This window comes from Triticum dicoccoides, chromosome 7B (assembly GCF_002162155.2).
Source record: "Triticum dicoccoides isolate Atlit2015 ecotype Zavitan chromosome 7B, WEW_v2.0, whole genome shotgun sequence".
NCBI classification, from domain to species: Eukaryota; Viridiplantae; Streptophyta; class Magnoliopsida; order Poales; family Poaceae; genus Triticum; species Triticum dicoccoides.
In genome coordinates this window covers 4,818,137-4,843,878 of record NC_041393.1, presented here as the reverse complement: position 1 = coordinate 4,843,878, position 25,742 = coordinate 4,818,137, and the positions used below count along the sequence as shown (strand labels likewise).

At 43.8% G+C, this 25,742-nt stretch overlaps 2 protein-coding genes across 2 annotated transcripts; both read right to left on the bottom strand.

Annotated features, from left to right (window-relative positions):
* Positions 1 to 443: 443 nt before the first annotated feature.
* Positions 444 to 2,731, bottom strand: LOC119341151 (profilin-1). Its single transcript, XM_037613025.1, has 3 exons — positions 2,464 to 2,731; positions 1,512 to 1,649; positions 444 to 876 (listed from the first exon to the last, which is right to left on the bottom strand). Exons 1-3 carry the CDS (start codon positions 2,584 to 2,586, stop codon positions 742 to 744), a joined length of 396 nt encoding a protein of 131 aa, XP_037468922.1. The 5' UTR covers positions 2,587 to 2,731; the 3' UTR covers positions 444 to 741.
* Positions 2,732 to 6,461: 3,730 nt separating this feature from the next.
* Positions 6,462 to 10,071, bottom strand: LOC119342060 (phosphatidylglycerophosphate phosphatase PTPMT1-like). Its single transcript, XM_037613899.1, has 6 exons — positions 9,751 to 10,071; positions 8,649 to 8,771; positions 8,375 to 8,468; positions 8,135 to 8,217; positions 7,755 to 7,844; positions 6,462 to 6,905 (listed from the first exon to the last, which is right to left on the bottom strand). The coding sequence occupies exons 1-6, from the start codon at positions 9,919 to 9,921 to the stop codon at positions 6,654 to 6,656; spliced, it is 813 nt and encodes a 270-aa protein (XP_037469796.1). The 5' UTR covers positions 9,922 to 10,071; the 3' UTR covers positions 6,462 to 6,653.
* Positions 10,072 to 25,742: the final 15,671 nt, after the last annotated feature.

Here is a 25,742-nt window from a genome sequence, read left to right as displayed (position 1 = left end):
ACGGTGGCGCGGGCGACCACAGTGCGCGCCGGCGACAGAGAAAGGAGGAAGAAGCAGCGGGGTCTGATTAGCAACAGATTTGAAGCTAGAGGGGTTTTCTGCAAAATTGTAAATGAACTAAGTAGAGGACAACTTTTCTCGGAAGGAGGGAGTACTACGGTATGGGCAACATATCCCATAGGTGAGTGGATCAAAAATTCAGAAGTACTACCTCCATCCTGAATTATAAGATGGTTTGGATATTTCAACATGAACTGAAATGAGCGACAAATATGGACTGAAACGAGTTAACAAATAGTTGAATCATGGCTGCATAGATCGGCAATTTACGAGTTGACAAATGGAATTGTAATGTTACGTGGCGGGGTGGTGATTGAATTTTGCACCAATTATTAGCATCAACCAGTAATGCAATGACAAAGTACCATGACCAGGCAAGCACGTCAGTAAAATTGCAATCATCTTCAATAAAGCAGCAGCAGAACCCACAAGTTACCACGACCAGGCAAATGTACATTACTCAGCGAAAGAGCGGCTGAGTTTGATACGACGCGATGCCAAACATTAAAAAGAAAACATAGTAAATCCATTTTTCCCCTTCGACACATCATCAACCGACAAACCCCAAGCTAAAATTATTCACTGCATATATCATGCGGTACGCCAAGCAGATGGATGCAAAGCCCATAGTAGAGCAAACTTAGTCCCAGACGACCAAAATAACAACATATCAGGGCGGACTTAGAAACCCTGCTCGACCAGGTAGTCGCCAAGCCTCTCCACGACCAAATTGCACTGGCCAGGAGTCATGGGCTCATCGTAGATACCGAGAATCAGGGCCATGCCCGTCTTCTTGATAGTGATGCCACCGGTGCCCTATAAGAAACATCATGGGAAACATGTAAGAACCTGCTCTTTCTCTTCAGCAAAAAAAGGAAAACCGACTGCTTCTCTACTCTCTTGTCCCACTTATAGAAGTAACATTATATGGATTTGTGCAACTTGACTAAAATGCATTATGCGGGTAATGACTACCAACTTCTCCTTGTGGGGAATATCAGCAAATAAGTATCACCATTCGGTAGAAAGGAAACACACTAATGACAATCTAGCAGCTGAACCTATAATAGATGGCATGCATGCAGGGAAAGATAGAGCAACTACAAGTCCTTTAGTCTACACAATACAGGGAAAGGAAATGTGCATGTACGAGCTAATAGATATGAGGCTTGTACATGCTATGCTGTCACGATTTTATCAAGCAGCATGAGTTGTCCTGTTTATAATGGATGATGTGTGAGAGCATTCATCTGATGAACGCGCTTGCATTAATCGGGGGGTACAGCGGTATAGTAGATCCTACAATGAGGTTTGGTAAGAAATTATTCATAAAACAACCGGTAGCAACAGAATAAACTAATTCAGTTTGCTGGGTAAAGCTAACATGAGTGTTACAGAAAAGTCACAAAGCGTTGATGGTTTGCGGGCAGTTTCTTTCAAAAGAAATGTACCTTCTTTCCTCGGATGACAACCCCAGGTTCACCTTGGATGACCATGTACTTTGTGCCTCCAAGGAAAAGACCAGTTGGTGCAAGGTGTCCAGGTTCGTCAAAGTCTTTAATGATGCCAGCAATCTCCTCAGGCTTGAACTGCAGCATCCGGAAGCAGAAAACAAGGGAAAAGTCAGATGAAGCAGGCAAAATAAAATAAAATAACACTCATAATAAACATGAGCTCCCACGACACGGTACAATAGGCTTTCATGGTGAATTGTGATCCTTATGAAACGACACTATAGTTATCACCAGCACCATACGAATACAACGATATGATACGGCATGATTTAACCACCAGCCAAAGTGAACCAAGGCAATGCTACATCATTCCTTGACAATAATTTTCCCAGTCAAGCAATTAAAGAGGACAGTCAAAACGATATCAGGCACACCTAGGCAACACAGGTTCATGGCCGGACATAAATCGATGACATGAGCGCGTTTCTCGTCCAGCAAAGGCTCCGGTTATCCTTTAGCAGCTACCCCGACTATGAGATTTCTATGTAACCCAACACTAACCTACTATACTTCCGATACTTGTATGAGCTACTCGACCGTAAGTTGAGTAGCGTCACACGGCCGGCAACGAATCCGATCCCACCGGCGATTCCACCATCTACACATCGTTCAACTCACAAGACGCCTCGTATAATTCACATCAATAACCCCCCCTCCCTGCACACGAACCACCAGCAGCAGCAACCACGGGAACGGCGCCAGGCACCGCCGCCACGGAGGCCACGAGATCCGCGGCTCGGGTCGGCCGAGATCCGGATCTCCCCCCGCCTCGGGCCCGATCCGGGCGCGGGGGGCAGATCGAGCGCGGATCTAGCGCGGCGGGTCAACCAGGGTCGAAACGAAACGAAACGAAACAGAGCGGACCAGCGGGGGGAGCGGGGGCCTGTACCTGGGGGAAGTTGGGGGACTGCGCCCAGACGCTGCCGTCGTGGCCGAGGATGGCGGCGGAGGTGAGGTGCTGGCCGTCGATCTCGCAGCACAGGTGGTCGTCGACGTACGTCTGCCACGACATCCTCCTCCTTCTCCGGCGGCGACTTCTCTCGGCGGCTGCTGCGTGGAGCGCACGCGGTCTCGGCTGGGGATGCTTTGCTTGGACCTGGATGTGTCGTGCTTTGACGGCTGGCTGGGCTGGGATGGGATGGGGTGGGGTGCGGTGGGGGGAATATATCGGTTGCGTGCGCGTGTGTGTGGGAGGGAGGTCCGGGTGGAAAACCCTACTTTTTCGTTTTGCCTTTTACGTTTTTTCTAGAAACTAGAAATGGAAAAGAATGATTGTTGGTTTTTGTGGTGGTGAGAGAATGGGAGGAGTGAGATTTGTTTTCATTTTTCTTTCTATTGAGTATTACTGAGGAATTTGCTCGAAAGTTACTGTGTGGGTGTTTGAATTCGGATCTTACTCTTGATTTGACTTCACCGAAGACGCCAGATGGTGGATTGCGGTGGTGACCGGATCTCAACGGCGGCGGAGGAGAATGTTTAGTTGAAGCATGTGAAGGAGCTAGTTGGGCGATGGGTTGGGGTGGGCGAGATTCGATGGGTGCTCAAAGAGGAGGCATGAGAAAGGAGTATAGGAGTGCGATACGAAGGAATGTGAAAATAGTAGGTGAAAAAGAGCAGCGTCAGGAAGAAGAGTAGAAGAGTTGTGCGCAAACATAGGGGGCAAAGGTCGCCTCCAAGAACAATCTTTTTTTGTCCCAACCTCGTTTCCTACACCCGCTCCTTGTTTCCTTTGTCTTCCTTTCTTCCTCCTGCATTGTCCCATCTCTTTCCCTGATCTGACGGCCTTGCTATCCGAGGAGGTGAGGGAGAGGGGTTCTCATGTTCCTTTGTAGCAGTAGGTTCAGTAGACGAGTCCCTGATGGTTGCCTTTGGGTCTTCTCCCTTTTCAATAGACCATATATGGTTATCGTCCTTCTTCATTTCATCTCACCCATAGTGGTTGGGATTGAGGACCCGAGAGTGCTTCAAGGAAGCAAACCCGAGGCCCTTCGTCGAGGTTACAAATGGCGCCTTCTCAGATCCTTGATGTTGCAACCTTCTTCCACTTAAGCTAGCCACCATGGAGGTGGTAGCAATTTCGTTGAAGGATTGGTGTTGCCAGTCTATCGATTATAATCCTTTCATTTTTCTTTCTTCTTTCTTATCTGGTTCCCAGGTCTGGATGAGGCTCTCCAAGTTCCATGCGTCCAAGGTCACCTCAGTGGTGGAGGAGTTATGGGGTGGTGGAAATTATGATTGGGTTCGCGCACAACATCGGTGGTTCTCACGAAGAGGCCTTTGTTTCACCATCGAATCTTCTGGCCGAATGGCGGCTTTCTTTCTTCATCCCGGCTAAGATGCCTAGTGGGCGGTAGTGCAGCTCCAACATGAGGTCCATGGCGAGGTGCCATAGAGTTTTTGCTGTCCTAAGTGGTGCCGTCCCCGCCACGACAAGGCTTGGTTTGTGCAGGAGCGGCTTGAGACCCGATTGCAATCTGCATCAGCTGTTTGGGTCCTCTTTGTAATCTTCAGGGACTAGTTTGTTATTTCTTAGTTGTTAAGGGTCCTGGTGTTAGATGTTATGCGCCATCGCTTTATGCTTAATATAGCGTTGGGGTCCTTCTGGATCCTTCTTTTCACCAAAAAAAAATAACAATCATTTTGTAACAATAGTTTTCTTTTCTCAGGTTAAAATAACTTTAGGTTGGTTTTGATAACCCATTGCGTTTATTACCACGTCTTATAGAGTTTAGCCCGCGTTCACTTGTTATTTTTATGGTCAAAGATTGTTGCGAGTGTGAAGATGTGCAAATTGGCGTCTGAGGAAATCGACTACCGTATTTTTGGTGTTATTTAACACACAATGTGTAACGTTGCAGTGCGAAGATGTGATGATTGGGATGGGGAGTATATCGATTGCGCATGTGTGGGAGGGAGGTCCTCACAAACCCTACTTTTTTGTTTGCCTTTGACCTTTCTAAAAATGGAAAGTAATTATTATTGACTTTTGTGATGGTGAGAGAATGGAAGGACTGTGGTTTTTTCCTTTTCTTTTTATTGAGTAGTTTACCGTGCGAATGTTCGAATTCCGGTCTTAGTCTTGGTTTGAAGTGGCGAAGGATCTCGGCGACGGCATAAGGAGGACGTTGAAGTGGCGAAGGAATGAAGTGGTCGATAGCTCGGGCCTCGGGGTAGATGAAATTTGGTGGATGCCCATGGAGGAGGCAAGAGAAAAGAGTTTAGGGGTGTGATACGAGACGGAAGAACAAAGAAGTACGTGAGGAAGATCATCATCGGGAAGAAGAAGAGTAGAGGGGTCGCGCGCTAACATAGGGGACGAAGGTCGCCTCCAAGAAAAATCATTTTGGTTTACATTAGTTTTCTTTTGGCGGGTTAAAATAACTTTAGGTCGGTTTTGATAACCCATTGTGTTTATTACCAACATGTTGTTGAGTCTATCTGGCGTCCATTTGTTATTGTTATGGTCAAAGATGGTTGGCGGTGCAAAGATGGGCATGTGGCATTTGAGGAGGTCGACTACTATACTATTTGTGTTATTTAATAGTCACCACGTAAACGAAACCTGTAAGGTGTGGCTGTTCACAAGGAATCCATGCATTTCATAATGCCTTGTACTCCCTCTGTAAACTAATATAAGAGCGTTTAGATAACAAAAATAGTGATCTAAACGCTCTTATATTAGTTTACGTAGGGAGTATGTTTTCATGGGATGGTAGTTGTGGACACGTAGTTCCGTAATGAATCAAAGCTTTGGACGGAGTGGAACAAGTCAATAATGATAGTTTTGGTCAAAGGTGATGAACAATTAACCATCAAGAAGTATTTGGAAACACGCCAGGTGTTGCTCGCTCGATATTATGCAAAGGGAACAGCGGCATGATTTTCATAGCATTTGCCAATATTTATCTAGGTAGAAGATAAGTTGATCCATCTAAATATCTTGTCATAAGAACAAGTGTAGGGCCACCCAACGATTTGACATGGCAGTGGAAAACATGTGGGGGATCAGTGCAACTTCTCCAAATAGTTCTCATTGGCGAGTTAGATAAGTGTTATAGTTTTAGGTTGGTGCTGTATCAACAGTCGACGGATCAAAAAAAAAAAAGGCCACGGTTCAAAAGCACTCCCTATATAAACTAACATAAGACGTTTTAGATAATTATTAGAGATAGTACTCCCTCCGTCCCAAAGTAACTGTCTCAAGCTTAGTACAACTTTATACTAAAGTTAGTACAAAATTGAGACACTTATTTTGGGACCAAGTGAATACTAATTAAGTCGAGAAAAGGGAGGCATGATCAAAGAACCTCTCATGACAAGTGGCAACAGGGTGTCGCAAGAGGCAGCTATCATCAGAGAAGAAGAGAAGAAAAGCAAAACCAAACCATTTGCTTTGGGGATTTGTCGGTGACCCCACTCAACACTCATCACCAATCCAGATCCTAAATTAAGATCCGATCAGGCGATCCGCATCCCGACGGCGACAGGAGGAAACTTGCAGGGCTGGAGCACCGATTTTGCTGTCCCAACTGGGGTTCACTTTCCCCCGAACAGATTCGGTGCCCAACTCAAGCAGAAAAGATTATTCCGGGCGCTGCCGTCCACAAGAAAATTCTACAGAGCTTTTTCCCATGGAAACTGTCGATTTCGCCCATCTCGAAACTCCGCAACTTATCCGATTTCGCCAATCTCGAAACTCTGCAACTTATCCGATTTCACCAATCTCGAAACTCCGCAACTAGTCTTCAGCAGAAGTTGTATGTTGGCCTTGCAAGTTTAAACAGTTGCTACTTTATTTACAAAAATAAATAAAAAATAAATAAAGCAGAGGTCCTGGTTATGTACTTCTGTAGAAACTTACACAAGGGCAGTCATGCAAGCACAAGATGCAGAACCAGCCCCCAGCAACGATGTATGCACGGAGCATGGACCAAATGAACTTTGATCCAACACAGCAACGTGAGAACACATGAGGAACAGGATGAGCGGCACGGTTAGGAACATCTTCCGGCAGAGGAATCGATCGCATCGGCTCCACATCGACGAACCACTTGAGACCGGGACCGGTACGGTACGGCGCTAGGGTGCCCGCAGGTCGGCATGCGACGGCGAGTCGCCGCCAGATCGCATCGGGGAAGGAAGCAGGCATGCCAGCATCTTCTTCATCATTGGCCCTGATGGGGTGGCCTTGTGAGAAGGCGAGCTGGCATCCTCCCTGATAACGCCTGGCAAACCAGAGCCATCTTCAGTTTGCGGTACCGCATCCCCTGATGGAGATGATGATGTTGCTGCTGCTGTTCCAGCCACCTTCGTACTGAATTCTTGAACCACCTGCCATTATCAGGGCCACCAGACAGGAATATATTTAAGTATTTTCGACAGGTATTGATTTAATTTAATGTAATTAAACCATCTTCTACCAAGGGACCAACATGGGCACATAAGGAGCTGCCTCTCTTTCAAGACCACCTCCGAAGTTCTACAGTGATCGCACTGCTGGAAAGTAGATAATTCGTTTTAATTCATTCTATAATTAGTGGGCTGGATTAGGTCCACTGGGAGTGAGTTTGGTCCACATTATATAAATTTAGTGCAGCTGTGCGATAAAAGTGGCTAACATGTCACGATCCGAGCGGTTTACAGGTAGCAGCATTGATTTACAGATAGGATATGAGTTCCATGTTTAATCATCTTCGAATGATCAAACCACAAAAGAATCAATTTTTTTTACATATGGCATATAGCCTACAGGTCATTGGTCCAGGTGCAAAGAGTTAGAACAAACATATTTCCTGGCGGCGATGTTCCCTTTGTGCTTGATGGAAGCCAGTTCAACTAATCCCTTAACAAAGATAAGTGCCAAATGATGGGAGAAGGCGCTGAAGTGCAACATATTTTCTGTTTCAGTTAGTTATCAGCTATCACCAGCTATATGTTGATATCACAGGCAACTTATGTCGATCTGTATATAATATTACCTCCGTCCCAAATTAGTTGTCGTCACTATCTAGACACGTTTTAGTGACGACAACTAATTCGGGACGGAGGGAATAGTGAAGGCCTGAGGGACAAATGTATGGAACTTGTCACATCCAAGAAACAACACAACTGGAGAGCAACAAAACCAAACATTGCTAGTTCAGTGAGTCGGTAAGTTCAGAAATGAGTTAGGTCCAGTACCTTCCTCTGGGAACGGGTCAGCAGCACTCTAGCCCTTTTAGATCTCACATGCTCAAATGCTGTGGTAGGTGTCATATTCTTGTACTTCACCTGATAAAAATCAAGCATAAAAAATTCCACTGAAGCAAAATGCAAAATTAATTCCAAATAAGTGGTATGTGATAATTTTGTTATCACTATAAAGGATCTAAATAGCTAGGAATAGTTCGGGTCCTTCGCCCCGAAAGCGTGATTTTAGTGAATATCTCCGCTGTAGCTTTTTTAGATTATAGCCTTGAAGGTGCGAAAACCACAAATTTGGAACCTTGCCTGCTATGAATCTCAAGTTTTTAGCTGAATGTTTGACATGTTAGTTTCTCTAGAAGAAGAATACACCTTACCAGATAGCACAAGACAATCGTTGTACTCCGTCCCCTTCCAGCTTTGCAGTGAATATATGTCATCCTCCCACGAGATGCGTTTCCTGATTAAGCATGAAAAGTTATAATTGAAAATCTTTAATATCTGACAGAAAGTGATGTTGTGAATGGGCAGTAATGTCATAATCCATTCTGCATAATGAACTAAATATTTGCTTAGTTAATAAGAATCAATTTGGACAAACTCTGATGCCCACTTACTATGAATGAAATCAACAGCTTGACTAATATCCACAAGTGATGGAGCAAACATGTAATCTCTTGTAGGAATAACAAGGTGATCAATCCCACGCGACTGTAAATTTTTAACAGATGAGCACTTATGTCATAAGGAATACCAGTTGGTCATGACTCAAATTGCAACAGTTATGATTAGAGTGTGGACACAATTCCGTGCAATTATAAAGGGTTGGAGGCTCTGTACAATGCTATTCATCTTTTACATACAGTATAAAATTATTTGTGTGTTACTTGCCTTATATACTGATGATGGTACTAAAGTCTCAAATGGTTCATTCAGGGTTACAACGCCATGTACTCCAAGCTTCTGCAAGCGTGTAACATCCCTACGGAATGGAACAGCTCCAAGCAAAATGAACTGGTAAAGAGAAAATGTTTACATCAAGGACACATATTCATCTTATCTTTATCAGTTAGAATAAGAGCATAGAAACTAGTAATAGGTTTCAATCTCATTGAATGAAATAAATACTCAAACAGAAAGATTGCATTACTATCACATAATGCAAAACTAAAGGCAAATGTGAGTACATCCAAATCTTGATCTTCACATCCATGGAAAGAAGTATGCAGAACCAGCAACTAATCCGCACTAAATACCATGGTCATGATCACAGTAATCAGTGTGTGAATGGGGAAACTGACACAATGTAGAACCGTGACTAAGACTGATAATAAACAGCAATCAAATGAGCAAATGTAAAAGTACCATATACATTAACTTAAGCCAGTCAAGATTTGAAATTAGAACGCTTGTTTCTCACTTCACCATTGCACAACGGCCATTAATAACGAATAGGACTATTTCTGGTTTGGCTTCTGAATTCTGATTTCTGTTCGTTCGTGTTTTAAGAGAGAAAAATGCATCAGGCAGGCCTAAACGTCTGGTCAGTGCAGCTATAAGCAAACATTTGTGATCTAGCTATTAGAAGTGATAAAGTCGAACACAACTTTACACTATGAAATTGTTGGAAAACATCAAATCAGACCCGCGAATAGTGTAACTCTTTAATTTCTGACAATGACTGAAAACGGAACCAACATCATATGGAGAGCACCCAAACATGGTACATTCAATTCTGGATTTGCTAGTTGCTAACTCTGACAGCCCCACGGAATAGATTAACACATTTCAGATGAATGTTTCTTCTCACTCCAAATAATGCATTCTAATTCCGTTAAACTAAAACAAAATGATAACGCGTTTGCATCTAAAAGTTCACCGCGATGGAGGAAATTACTTGCTCATCTGACAAATCACTAGGTAGTCTCAATCTTTGTCTCCCCCGGGATAAGGCTGCTGGAAAGCCGATCTATGGTAGCGGCAGCACACGCACCTGATCGACCTCGTCCCACCACCGGAACTCGGCCTGGACCTTGCTCCTCACCACGTTGTAGAGCAGCGTCGGGTAGAAGAGCGCCCTCGCGGCGGCGCCCACCGCCGCCTCCTTCGCCTTCCTCCGCGCCCCCGCCCCGCGCCGCAGGCCGGCCGATTCCGCCCCGGCCATGGTGAATCGGCGTTCGGCGGCCGTGCGAACGTCGGCCGGATTGATTGCCCCTCGAGATCGCCGGGGTGGTCGAAGGTCTTCCGACGAGCTGGCCTTCTCCGTTGTTCGAGGGCTGAACTGCCAGCGTTGAAGCTTCAAAAAAAAAATTACTGCCAACGTTGGGGTGGATTTTTTCCTAAATGCTAGAAAGTATAGCTGGCCAAATGGGCCGGGCCTGGCATAATGCCGGCCCGCAAGCATGCTGGCATGGCACGTGATGGGCCAGGCCCGGCACGCTCTAATCGGGCCATGCCTGGGCCTGAAGGCTGGGCATGCGTGCAGGCACGGCACGGCCCGTTTATCTTTTTTATTTCTTATCCAGATTTTCTTATATATACAACACATAAAACACAGCCCAGCAGACCAAAATCAGCCCAAGAAAGAGCCTAGCAGGCCATCAAGCTAGTGGGCCAGGTGCCTAGCATGCCGTCGGGCCGGCCCGTTTGGCTCCTGGGCCGTGCTTGGGCCGGAGGGGGCAGAATGCGGGCCGACACGACACATCCCGACTAATAATCGTGCCATGGCGGGCCGGGTTGTGCTGGGCCGGCCCGTTTGGCCAGCTACACTAGAAAGTGCAGCTGCGCTTTTTTGTCATCGCGAGCGCACACACTATAGATAAATTAGTATACACGTTCTTCCACCTCCAGATAGAAAGAGTTAGCGTGGGTATGACACAAGTGACTATTAACAAATCAGATGATGACAGTGTGTAGGGACCTCGCCGCGTGCACGTGGATAAACAACACTTGTGCACACCCATGTGCTAACGTAACACATTTATTCTGTTTCAATCTTTTTCAGAAAGCTACAACTTTTGAACCGAGTGTCGGAAAGAACCGTTTTCACCGTTGGGTTCTTTGCAATGAGACCTTCAAAATTAGATCTGGTGTGGGGGAGTCTGCCCGCCAACGGCACTGAGTGTGCAGGTGTTGGCTAGCCAGGTCGCAACGAACTCTTCAAACTAAACCCCACATAGATAGGTTTTGATGATTTATTAAAGCAACTTTAATACTAGATGAGGCAACTTTAACACTAAACAAAAGCAACTTCACACTATTAAAAGTAACTAATTAAACAACAATAAACAACTAACCAGTAATAGTGAGATTACATCACGTCACCATCATAAGCAATTTTCCTTCTAGGAGGCAACTTTAGTACTAAAACTAGGCAACTTTAGTGCTAAAACTAGGCAACTTCACTATATTTTGTGTCCTAGTTAATTTTTTCTAACATTCTCCTAACTTCGTCGCCGATATTTCTAAGTTGTCTATTGTTGGTGCTCATGTGTCGTTATTTCTAAATTGCCTATAATACTATAAAATCATCTACCATTGATGCTCTATTGTCAGCTACTGCTAGTTATGGTAGGCAACTTTTTTGAAAGCATTGTTATGGTAGGAAACTTGGTGTTGAATCTGGGTAACTTCATAGTGATTGTAAGCAACTTAGAAATACATTGATAAGCAACTTCACAATATTGGAGGCAACTATTTTTGCAAATGCCCCGCACGTTGCAGCGGGATTTTGTATGAAATAAAAAACTGCACTGAATGAACCATTTAGCTACTGTCTTTATAGCTTCTCCTCTAGTAACATAATTTCTTTATCGGTATTTTACAAATAAATAAATAAATAAATAAATATCTCTATCTGTAATTCAAAGTTAGACCAAAACAAAATAAAATAAGCATGCACGACTCACTTTTCTTTCATAGATAGAGCACCAGTATGAGGCTATGAGCTACATGCATGCATCAGTATTTTTTTCCTTGAGTAAAATATTTGTAGGCTGGAGATACTGCATGCGGCAGTTACTACATATGGTAGATGTAGTAGCTTTGAGTGTGTTGATCTGACGAATATTCTTAATTGATCTAGTATATCCAAGGGCTAAATTAATTTGGGTGATGTGGCTCAAGAAGAAGCTAGAGAATTCCTAGTAGTGGGGGCTAGCTATTTAGATATAGTAGATCTAGCCAACTGAGAAGCAACGATAAGCAACTAATTATCAATAGCAGACAACTGGGCATCCATGATAGTCAATTTATAGTATTTATAGGTAACTAAGCATCAACCATAGGGAATTGACCATCAACAATACGCAACTGAGCAGCCATGATAGGCAAGTTGGGATAATGGTAGCAAAATTCACAGATACACATAGTGCAATGAAGTTGTTTCTATGTAGCACTAAATGTGCCTCATGTTTTGTGTGATGCTTCTCGTTTTTACGCAAACCAAGCTAATTGGCAGTCCTATTAGGCCAAAAAGAAGAAGTTGCTTCCCTATGGAACTAAATTTGCCTCCATTGCATCCAAAGTTGCTCATAGAAAAAGTTCTATGAAACCTACCTATATGGGATCTACTTTTGAAAAATCATGATGATAAACCCAACGGTGAAAGCGGATTAGAATTCTAAAAATCGAATCAAAAGTTATGGATTTTAGAAAGAAAAAAACACGAATAAATGCATGTGATAGAGATCTTGGCAGATTTCCTTATTAGAGGAGACCAGGGAATTTCCTTCCTATAAGGGAAGGTGTGCCCGATCAAACGAACGAGCACCCAAGCGCTCCCTATCCACGTCCAGATTTGTTCCCCTGTTTTTCCTTGATTTGTTTTTTTCTTTGAGACATCGATTTGTTTTTTTTGTTGTGAGAAAAACTGAGGTTGAACCAAACTTGGCCAAATGGGCCGGTCCTGGTGTGCCGGGCCAATAGCCCTAGGCCACGAGGCTGGGCATGAGTGTCCGCATGACACAACCCGTTTAGTTTTTATACAACCCAATAGGCTGATATAGGCGCAAACCAACCCAATAGGTTGATATAGGCGCAAAACAGCTCAATAGGTTAAATCCTACACATGCCAGCGGGCTAAACATGCCGCCAGGCTGGCCCGTTTACTACAGGGGTCATGCCGCCGGGCACAACCTATGTAGTAAGCATGTTGTGGTGGGCCGTGGCGTGTTTGACACGCTTAAGCCCAAGCCGGGACGGGCCCATCTGGCTAGGTCTAGGTGAACCAAACCGAGCTACCTGGGTCGTGTCAGATGTGTATAAAAAATCAGCAAAAAATAAACATGTTGTGCCGACATGGCCCGTTCACCCATGTGCTATGCCAGGATCGTGACAGGATGGACATGTATACTAACAGGCCGGCATGCCAAGACCGGCCCAGATGGCGATGTTTGGGTGGAACTAGTGGAAAATCCAAATAGTTGAATGAAAAAACATGCAATGCACGTCTTTTGTTGTCCATGTGCAATGTCGGGATGTGTTATATGTCTATGGGATATGTTTTGTCCTATTACTGACTATGCCACTGTGAGCCCCTTTAAGGTAGTCTTGATGTCCATGTGTGGAGGTGTGTACTAGAACAAAGGAAATACTCCACTTATCGCTTATGTATGCTCAAAGACTGTCGTATGGGGGCAATCTCATCTCAACAATGGATTGGTATTAGATTGGTGAAGGTAATAGTAGGATCCTTGTTTGTAAAGCCCATTCATTGGTTTGTGTATGAGTGTGAGTATCAATTTGAATTTTTTGGATTCGATGATCTCACAAATGACAGATTGAGTTTGATTTAGATAGACAATGTAGCTTTGATCAAGGGCTTGATGTCTAGTACGCAACCTTCTTCTTGTAGACGTTGTTGGGCCTTCAAGTGCAGAGGTTTGTAGGACAATAGCAAATTTCCCTCAAGTGGATGACCTAAGGTTTATCAATCCGCGGGAGGCGTAGGATGAAGATGGTCTCTCTCTCAAACAACCCTACAACCTAATAACAAAGAATCTCTTGTGTCCCCAACACACCCAATACAATGGTAAATTGTATAGGTGCACCAGTTTGGCGAAAAGATGGTGATGCAACTACAATATGGATGGTAGATATAGGTTTTCGTAATCTGAAATTATAAAAACAGCAAGGTAGCAAGTGGTAAAAGTGAGTGAAAGGGTATTGCGATGCTTCGAAACAAGGCCTAGAGTTCATATTTTCACTAGTGCAAGTTCTCTCAACAATGATAACATAATTGGATCATATAATAATCCCTCAACATGCAACAAAGAGTCACTCCAAAGTCACTAATAGCGGAGAAGAAACCAAGAGATTATTGTAGGGTACGAAACCACCTCAAAGTTATTCTTTCCGATCAATCCATTGGGCTATTCCTATAAGTGTCACAAACAGACCTAGAGTTCGTAGTAAAATAACACCTTAAGACACACATCAACCAAAACCCTAATGTCACCTAGATACTCCAATGTCACCTCAAGTATCCACGGGTTTGATTATACGATATGCATCACACAATCTTAGATTCATCTATTCAAACCAACGCAAAGAACTTCATAGAGTGCCCTAAAGTTTCTACCAGAGAGTCAAGACCCCTATGCATAAGTTCACAAGGTCACTAAACCCGCAAGTTGATCACCAAAACATACATCAAGTAGATCACGTGAATATCCCATTGTCACCACAGATAAGCACATGCAAGCCATACATCAAGTGTTCTCAAATCCTTAAAGACTCAATCCGATAAGATAAATTCAAAGGGAAAACTCAATTCAACACAAGAAAGTAGAGGGGGAGAAACATCATAAGAATAGCAAAGCTCGCGGTACATCAAGATCGTGCCATATCAAGAACATAAGAGAGAGAGAGAGAGAGAGAGAGAGAGAGAGAGAGAGAGAGAGAGTGAAAGTGCAACTATCCCTAGGTGGTTTTGGTAATTCATATCAACATATAGCTCATTGAGCTAATACTATTCCAAGACAAATATTTCAGGAAAGCTCAATGAATAGCATGGCATGGATGATGAAAGTGGACCCCTCAAAATATTAAGGACAAAGGATTGGCTCAAGCTCAAAAGCTCAAGACTCTACATTTTATATTTTAGTGATCCAAGATCACATTGAGTCTATAGGAAAAGCCAATACTATCAAGGAGGGATGAGGTGTTGCTTAATGAGCCTCTTGCTTCAAGTGCTTAGTGATATGCACCAAAAATCCTCAACTACTTTCTCATATCCACATATGACCTAAACCTAAAGTCAAAATCGGTCCCACCGATTCTTTCTATCCGGCGCCACCGAGTTCAGATGTCATAGCCACTGCCACAAACCCTAGGCAAATTAGTCTCACCGATAGGGATCTCGGTCTCACCGAGATGGGATTGTAATCTCTCTGTTTCCCTTCGTAACGTTTCGGTCTAACCGAAGTGAGTGATCGGTCCCACCGAGATTGCAATGTAAACTCTCTGTTTCCTTTTTGTAACATTTCGGTCTCACCGAAATGAGCGAATCGGTCCCACCGAGTTTGCCTGACCAACTCTCTGGTTAGCTAATTACCAAAGTCGGCTCACCGAGTTTGTGTAATCGGTCTCCCCGAGATTATGTTATGCCCTAACCCTAACCATATCGGTCCCACCGAGTTGCATGTCGGTCCCACAGAAATCACTAACAGTCACTAGGTTTACTGAATCGGTCCGACCGAGTTTATTGTTTCGGTCCCACCGAGATTGGTAAATTGTGTGTAACGGTTAGATTTTGCGTGGAGGCTATATATACCCCTCCACCTCCTCTTCATTCGTGGAGAGAGCCATCAGAACAAACCTACACTTCCAACTTACCATTTCTGAGAGAGAACTACCTACTCATGTGTTGAGGCCAAGATATTCCATTCCTACCATATGAATCTTGATCTCTAGCCTTCCTCAAGTTGCTTTCCACTCAAATCTTCTTTCCACCAGATCCAAATCCTATGAGAGAGAGCTGAGTGTTGGGAGACTATCATTTGAAGCACAAGAGCAAGGAGTTCATCATCAACGCACCATTTGTTACTTCTTGGAGAGTGGTGTCTCCTAGATTGTCTAGGTGTCACTTGGGAGCCTCCGACAAGATTGTGGAGTTGGACCAAGGAGTTTATAAGGGCAAGGAGATCGCCTACTTCGTGAAGATCTATCGCTAGTGAGGCAAGTCCTTCGTGGGCGATGACCATGGTGGGATAGACAAGGTTGCTTCTTCGTGGACCCTTCTTGGGTGGAGCCCTCCGTGGACTCGCGCAACCGTTACCCTTCGTGGGTTGAAGTCTCCATCAACGTGGATGTACGATAGCACCACCTATCAGAACCATGACAAAAACATCCGTGTCTCCAATTGCGTTTGAATCCCCCAACCCTTCCCTTTACATTCTTGTAAGTTGCATGCTTTAATTTCCGCTGCTCATATACTCTTTGCATGCTTGCTTGAATTGTGTGAAGATTGCTTGACTTGTGCAAAGATAGCTAAAATCTGCCAAAGTGTAAAATTGGGAAAAGGTTAAGTTTTTAATTGGTCAAGTAGTCTAATCACCCCCCCTCTAGACATACTTCAAGGTCCTACAAGTGGTATCAGAGCTTTGGTCTCCATTTGCTTTGATTTCCATAGCTTTTGGTGGTCATAGCCTTGGTTTCACAACCTAGGAGAGTATGGCGTCTAGCGAGGGAAATTATCACCGTAGAGGTCCTTACTTTGATGGCACTAATTTTGCTAGTTGGAAGCATAAGATGAAAATGCATATTCTCGGACATAACCCCGCCATTTGGGCTATTGTGTGTATTGGCTTACAAGGTGAATTCTTTGATGGGGGGGAACCAAACCATGAAGCTAGCGCAGATGAATTGAAGATGCTGCAGTACAACGCTCAAGCTTGTGATATCCTCTTCAATGGATTGTGCCCCGAAGAATTCAACAGAATCAGCCGTCTTGAGAATGCAAAGGAAATTTGGGATACTTTGATTGATATGCATGAAGGTACCGACTCCGTCAAGGAATCCAAGTTGGATGTGCTCCAAAGTCAGCTTGACAAGTTCAAAATGAAGGATGGTGAAGGTGTCGCTGAAATGTACTCTAGGCTTGCTCTTATGACAAATGAGATTGCTGGCTTAGGAAGGGAAGAGATGACCGACAGATTCATCATCAAGAAGATCCTAAGAGCATTGGATGGAAAGTATGATACCGTGTGCACACTGATTCAAATGATGCCCAATTACAAGAATCTCAAGCCAACAGAAGTCATTGGTAGAATCGTTGCTCATGAGATGTCACTCAAGGATAAAGAGGAACTTCACAACAAGTCAAGTGATGCTTACAAAGCCTCATGTGAAGCTCCTACATCATCAAGTGATAAACAAACCTTCAATGAAGAATTGAGCTTAATGGTGAAGAATTTCAACAAATTCTACAAGAGTAGAAGCAAAGAAAGAAGCTCTAAGTCAAGGTCCTACAATGACAAAAGATCTTCCAGTTGAGAGCGCAATTGCTACAATTGTGGGAGACCCGGACGCTATTCCAATGAGTGTACGACACCCTACAAGAGAAGAGAAGATTCTCCCAAGAGAAGAAGTAGAAGAGAAGAATCACCACCAAGAGAGAGAAGGAGTAGAGATGATCGTTATGAACGAAGAACATCCCGGAGAAGCAAGGATTCAGAAAGGAAGGACAAGTCATCAAAGAGCTACACAAAACAAAGACATCAAGCTCATGTTGGTGAATGGGTATCCGGCTCTGACTCTGAACATCACTCCGAGAGAAGCTATCACTCCGACTCCGAACATACTCAAGATGAAGGTGTTGCCGGTCTAGCACTTGTGTCGACCAACTCCTACGACATATTTGATTCACCAAATGAAGGAATTGGAAGATGCTTCATGGCTAAAGGCCCTAAGGGAACTCACCCCGAGTATGTTGATTTCAATAGTGATGAAGATGACTTGTTAGGTGAGGATGATTTACTTATCGACAACTCTAGTGATGAATACTATGATGAAACGTCAATTAATCATGCTAAACAAGATAAAACGAATGGCAATGATAAGGAGAAGATTGAGCTTTTAACTAAAGAACTAAACACTCTTAAGTTAGCTCATGAAACTATCTTAGGGGATCATCGAGAACTTTTGAGGACTCGTGAGAAGTTACGCTTTGAAAAGCTCAATCTTGAGCAAGAGCATGAGTTCTTAATGGCAATCAATGATGATCTTCGCAAGAAAAGTTCTTCTTACATTGCCAAGCGTTTACTCTTATCTACTTACATGCCTCAAGTCAAGTCTAGTAACAAGAACAAGAAGGATTCTTCCTCTAGTAGTAGTAACAATAATAATGCTAAATCCAATATTGTTGCTTCTAGTAGTTCTCTTGATTCCACTAATGAATCTCTTAGACAAGTTACACTTGAGCAAGAAAATAGCTTATTAAAGGGAATTATAGAGAAAGGTGTTTACAAAAGCCTTGCCGGGAGTAAGCAATTCGAGGAAATTGTACGCAAGCAAGGAAGGCACCGGAAGAATCAAGGTGTTGGTTTTGAACGAAAGTTCAATGCCAATGGAGTTGAGTGGGAAGAAGATCAATACCCCAAGACTAAGTTTGTTCCTCAACAAGAGAAGTATGATCCTACTTCCTTCAAGGGAACACAAGCACAAGATGATCTTCCACCTCAAGACCACAAGAACAAAGGCAAGGACAAGCTTCAAGAGGAGATTGATGCATTTGAAGAAGCACCTAAGGCCTTGGTCAAGTGGGTTCCCAAGACTACGTCAAGTTCTACTTCATCAAGTACAACTACAACTCCAAGGATTCCCATTAAGATGATGTGGATCCCGAAGAAGAAGAACTAGAGAGTTCTTGAGGGTGCCTCCGCCAACATTCTTCACTCATATCATTATGGCAAGGACAAGTGCAATCAACTTCCATATCTTGCACTAGTTCAAGGAGTCACAAACCCTCATGTTGGTAAGGCAAGGGACAAGGTAACCTAATGTTTTCATGGACATCATCTTGTGTGTGCATCACTCTATGTCTATGGATATTCTTGTTTGTTCCTTGTGGGACTAACCCATGTAGGTATTGAAAGTGCAACTCACTCCAAAGGATTGCTCCAAATGATCTACATCAACATTAAGCATCCACATCTTCAACACCTACATGAAGTCATCATCGACAAAACCCAAGGTTAGTTCATCCCTCTAAGGGGGGATCTCACATCTAGGGGGAGCTTAACTCTAAGAATTGTGTCAAAGCAACTCTAATGATGTGAACACATCAATGCATTATGTAAAAGTGGTAACCCCACTTGAGCTTAAATGATGAGTATGACCTATGATCAAATGTTCTAATTTGACTCCTAAGATAATATACTCATATATAGATGACCTAGTCATCGCCAATTGTTTGATGGATGCTAGAATTGGTTGTGTATGCTTTGCCACATATTTCATTTGCCATCTTATTGTGTGAGCATGTTGGTTGCATATTTAACTCATTAGAGGACATCCACTTGTTGCTTTGATTGATTGGTTTCTTTTTCTTTTGCCAAGTGGATGGACAAGAATGCCTAAGAACCTTCTCTAGCTATCTATGCTTTTCTTGTCTCAAACTCTATTCATGCTACATCACAAAATTTGATCAAGTCAGATTCGAACCACTCTGTGTGAGGAGCACTTGGAGTCCCCGATTCGTCATAGACTTAAACTTCTAAAACTTGTTTGTGTTTTTCGGTCTGACCGATTCTTCCATTTCGGTCATACCGAGATCACTAAGTCGATCTAGGTTTTCAATCTTGGTGCAACCGATTCGAACTTTTCGGTCTCACTAAGTTGTTGTAACTGTCAATAGTTATGCATCTCGGTGCCACCGAGTTGCTCAACTCGGTCACACCGACAGTGTCGGGCTATATATACACACAGGCAAAATTTTGGAAAACTTTCTCCAAACCTCTCGCCTGCTCATTGCTCGCTCTGACTTCTAGGTCTCCGGATCGTCGACTTCGTCGCCAGCCGCCTCCTGTCACTGGTCTCCGCCGCCGTCAATGGATTTCATCCCCGCCGTTGCCGCCGTAGCGAGTTCATCGCCGAATTTGGGTATGAACTCGATCACAGTGCTATCCTCGTCTGATTCTCAGCACATTGTGTACATTATGATTCTTGCCACGATTGAAACACATCTATCCAGTCAAAACAATCCGTAGAATAGATGCGATTTGAAATTTTAGGGTTAGGTTTCCGCCAAAACCATGTCGGACCCACCGAGTTGAAAAACTCGGTCCCACCGGTTCGGCTAATGCCATTGCACTAGTAACTCTCGGTCCGACCGAGAATTGCTAATCGGTGTGACCGATTTTAGGACTCAGTGAAACCCTAGCAGTCTCGGTGCCACCGAACTGTGACTCGGTCTGACCGAGATCAGTAGTTTAGGTTCCAAAACTGCTTCGGTATCACCGAGTTTGAAAATCGGTTGATCCGAAATGCTTTCTGTGGAAAACTAAAACTAAGTTTTTGAATCATTCTTTTGCAAAAATCTCCGCATTTTGTGATGCTCATCCATTCTATCTCATCCATAACTATTCACAGGGTCAGCAGTCAGAGTTCTCATCATGTCAGACCAAAGTGACAGCCAGAACAGGGAAGAAGAGCAGATTCAGATGAGTGAGGGCACTAGTCCCTCCAGTTCCTCAGATGATGGCAACAGAAGTACTCCTAGCAATTTGCCAAAAGCAGCCACAAGAGCAAAGAAAGAGAAGGCTGCCAAGATGCCAACTCTAGAGGAGGCATCTGAATACTTTTTGAAGAGCAAGCAGGACGAGCTTTGCTACATCTACGTAAAGATTTTTACGTAACCTACGTAAAAAGTGACATGGCCTGATTTGGTTGGAGGGAAAATAGGCCCAGGCCCACCCCCTGAAAATTAGGGGGGGGGGGATTAGTTTAGCGTTAAGGAAACAACGTAGCTTTACATAGCTGGGTTTCATAAGTCTAGCATTTTTGCAAGCAGGACCAACTTGGTTACTTGATAGCATCAACTCTGAGGATTGAGAAGGGGTTGTCCACCCTAACTCAAAACTAGGAGAGCCTGGAAAGAATCATGGAACAAAAATTCTATGATTTAGATGTCAAAGTAACTAAGATTCAGTCAGTTGTGGAGCAGCTACAGGATGACATGCAGGAGAGGAAGGGCAGGACAACTACTGATGCATTTGCCAGAGTGCCTCGAGCTCAGAGATCAGCTGCAGAGCCAGTGACAGACACCAGAGCCACTTCATCTGCACCAGCTACAGCTCCAGTGCAACCAGCTCCAGCACCAACTCCTTCAGCTCCATCCACATCAACTGAAGTCTTCGTCCAAGGAGCCATCTCTACACCACCAACTGAAGACCAAGCCTGAGAGACGATATAGTACTATGCATTTTCTAGGAACTTTTTGGTAACTTGTTGCCAAAGGGGGAGAAAAATGTATAGATCATAGGCTTCGAGAGAGAGAGTTTGCTTTTGTTCTCTCTTGTCTTCTTGGTTGAACTTTGTTTGCTTTTGCTTGATTGAGATACTATGCTATTATCTGTGAGACATTGATGATCATGTGTTTGATCATAAGCTACACTTATGCTTGTTAGATGATATTATCTTATTTATCCTTATATGATCATTCACTTTGCTTGGTGATGAGTGCATGTATTCAATCTTTATTATTTTGAGCGCTCCACCAAGATGTATGTGACATGGAAGAGTAACCCATGAGCCTAACTCCTTGTGCATTTGCAGTCCAAAGAAAATCTTAAACTATGCACAAATTTAGGGGGAGCTCTTGCTTATCACATACTTCTCAAAGCGACGATATTTTTCAATCTTATTATCATTTGTCGAAGCTTTGATTTATATGTTGTCATCAAATACCAAATAGGGGGAGAGTGAAAGTGCAACTATCCCTAGGTGGTTTTGGTAATTCATATCAACATATAGCTCATTGAGCTAATACTATTCCCAGACAAATATTTCAGGAAAGCTCAATAAATGGCATGGCATGGATGATGAAAGTGGATCCCTCAAAATATTAAGGACAAAGGATTGGCTCAAGCTCAAAAGCTCAAGACTCTACATTTTATATTTTAGTGATCCAAGATCACATTGAGTCTATAGGAAAAGCCAATACTATCAAGGAGGGATGAGGTGTTGCTTAATGAGCCTCTTGCTTCAAGTGCTTAGTGATATGCACCAAAAATCCTCAACTACTTTCTCATATCCACATATGACCTAAACCTAAAGTCAAAATCGGTCCCACCGATTCTTTCTATCCGGCGCCACCGAGTTCAGATGTCATAGCCACTGCCACAAACCCTAGGCAAATTAGTCTCACCGATAGGGATCTCGGTCTCACCGAGATGGGATTGTAATCTCTCTGTTTCCCTTCGTAACGTTTCGGTCTAACCGAAGTGAGTGATCGGTCCCACCGAGATTGCAATGTAAACTCTCTGTTTCCTTTTTGTAACATTTCGGTCTCACCGAAATGAGCGAACCGGTCCCACCGAGTTTGCCTGACCAACTCTCTGGTTAGCTAATTACCAAAATCGGCTCACCGAGTTTGTGTAATCGGTCTCACCGAGATTATGTTATGCCCTAGCCCTAACCATATCGGTCCCACCGAGTTGCATGTCGGTCCCACCGAAATCACTAACAGTCACTAGGTATACTGAATCGGTCCGACCGAGTTTATTGATTCGATCCCACCGAGATTGGTAAATTGTGTGTAACAATTAGATTTTGTGTGGAGGCTATATATACCCCTCCACCTCCTCTTCATTCGTGGAGAGAGCCATCAGAACAAACCTACACTTCCAACTTGAAAGTGCTAGTTATCGACTAGAGGGGGGGTGAATAGGCGATTTTTATCAAAGTCTTCAAAACTTGGAAGTTTCGAAGACAAACAGTAGAAATGACCTAATTGATATGCAGCGGAAGATAAACTACGACAAGAAAGCCATAGTCAAGTATGCAATAATGTGAACGTTCAAAGACTAATAGCAACTAGGTAGTAAGGATCAGGATGGAAGATGGTATGAAGCCAATCAACGATAGTAGTCAAGCAATGAAGTCAAATAGGTAAGACAAATAAGCAATGACTTCACGAAGACAAACTCAAAGTAAAGGAGGGAAGGGATAGAACCAGTCACTTGTTGAAGACACATGATTTGTCGGACCAGTTCCAGTTGTTGTGACAACTGTACGTCTGGTTAGGGAGGTTGAGATTCAACTCAGAAGACTGCGTCTTCACCTTATTCCCCTTGAGCTAAGGACACACAGTCCTCGCCCAATCACTCTGGCAAGTCTTCAAGGTAGACTTCCAAACCTTCACAGACTTCGTTCACCGGCGATCCACAATGACTCTTGGATGCTCAGAACGTGACGCCTAACCGACTGGAGGATACACAATCCTCAAGTGTAATAAGTCTTCAGGTCACACAGACAGAAAGACTTCAGTGATGGCTAACACTCTTTGGCTCTGGGTGTTTGGGCTTTGTCCTCGCAAGGATTTCTCTCTCAAAGGCTTCGAGGTGGGTTGCTCTCAAAACGACAAAAGCCGTAAACTCACTCTGAGCATCCACCAATTTATGGTGTAGGGGGTGGGCTATTTATAGCCACAAGGCAACCCGACCTGATATGTTCGAAATGACCCTGGGTCACTAAGGAACTGACACGTGTTCCAACGGTCAGATTTCAAACACACACGGCAACTTTACTTGGGCTACAAGAAAAGCTGACTCATCCAGCTCTGGATAAGATTTGCTCTCATTGTCTTCGCTCGAAGACATAGGATTTGGGTTGAGCATCACTTCAGTCACTCTGACTTTGTTCACTTGGACCCACTTAACAGTACGGTGGTTCCTATGACTCAACAAAGAAGAAAAGGAAACAACGAAACAACACAGTCTTCGCGCTCCATAGTCTTCGCTCAATGTCTTCTCATGTCATAGTCTTCAATGTGAATATCTTCACATACCACCATTGTCTTCAATGTCTTCATACATTTTTAGGGGTCATCTTCGGTAGGTAAACTGAATCAATGAGGGACACTACCTGCGTTATCCTGCAATTCTCACAAACGCATTAGTCCCTCAACCAACTTTGTCGTCAATACTCCAAAACCAACTAGGGGTGGCACTAGATGCACTTACAATCTCCCCCTTTTTGGTGATTGATGACAAACTGGTTGAAGTTTTCAACTGGAATAAAGTATGTGAAATTGTAAAGGATAGGGTATTGTCTTCATAAGTGGCAAGGGCTCCCCCTGAAGATGTGCATATAAGTAATTTGCTTTTGGAATGCAAATGCACATGGCAGGTTGTACTTGTGGAGATCCTCTTCAACTTATGAAGATAATTCATCATGCATGAAATGATATAACTCAAAGAATGACATGCATAATGGAAAATGGACATCTGCAGAATGATCTAAGTGTGGAAGTTATCAACGCACATGAAAGAGCAGATAAGTAGCAGACGACCATCGAGTTTAAGTGTTACAACTCAACGAACGAAATGTATCAAAAGCAAGAGTTGTAACCACTAGGCAAAATATAAAGCAACCGCCCATATGAACCCGCTTGAAGACTATCAAACTCATACGCTTCTCCCCCTTTTGTCAATAATGACCAAAAAGGTTTGAAGACATAGAGCATCTACTCGTCCTCATGAGGAGTAGATGAAGCAGCAGGGTTGTCGTTGTCGTTTGGCGGTGCAGACGAACTTGGTGCAGTGTCGATGCGTGCAGAAGTAGGGGGTGGTGAAGTAGCATCGTCTTCATCATCGATCACATTTGCATTCATGGTTGCCGCGGAGGAAGAATAGTCAGAGTCTTCAAGGGATGGAGTTCGTCGTAGGATAGCATTCCATGGAGGAGTGGAGTCAAACTTGAATCATTCAGTGAAGCCATCGTCTTGAAGGTCTGCTTCAGCACTGAGCAGGGTCAAACTCTTCCATGATCGCCGACAGGTTTCGTGAGTGACAAATGCATTCTTGGTGGCAAGATTGCGAATGCGATTTACATCCACCAAGAGACTTTGCATCTGACGCTTGAGCGAAAAATGATGCTTATCCTGTTTCTGATGCAGAGCCACAAGAAGTTCTCGGTCATTTAGGACCCGAGAGCGCTTCTTTGGCCTTTGAGCAATTGTGCTCTCAGTAGCTTCAGTTGGCGCATGATGAGGCAGACGAGTGTTTCCAGCCATCGGATAGACACGCGTGACAGCTTGGACTCCTTCCATAGGCTGAGTGAAGCTTTGATGTTCAACATTTTGAAGACAAAGAGGCTTCTTCGCAGGCTCAGGGTATATGGCTTCAACTGACATATCAACCTCTAGTAGAAAGATCACATGATTGCGAGCAGAGGGCTGATAGTTGACAGCAGAGTGTTGCTTGATGAGGCGCATGACCCATGGAGCATAGAATTTCAGGCCAAAAAGGTCAGATCCAGATGCATCCAGTTGCCTGATGAAGAAATCTTGTCCATTGAAGCTGATGCCATTGAGGATGTAAAAGACCAATGTCTTCATGGCTCCTTCAAGTTTTGCAGCTGATGAATGTCCTTTGATAGGCCATAGAGTCCGCCTGATGATGTGATATATGGTGCGCGGCAGATACTCAAGGTCATCAACAAAGAACTCCTTTGGGTATTCAGCGTCATGTGGCAATGGCTTCATCATGCTCAACATCTGAGTCATGTTGGGTTCAGGCTTATGGAAGATGCTCTCCAGTGCATTGCGGTGGTTTTGACAACCAGGTTTGTATAGCTCTCTGGGAGTGGATAGGCCTGTGAGCTCAATGATGTCAAGAGCTTTGGCTTCATGATGATCATTTCCGGTCATCCACTCGAGAATCCATGTTTTTGTATCCCTGTTGTAGCCGCGAATGTGGAGGGTAGCATAGAATTGAAGCAAAAGTTCTTTATTCCAATGTTCTTTGTCTGTCACAAAGCTGA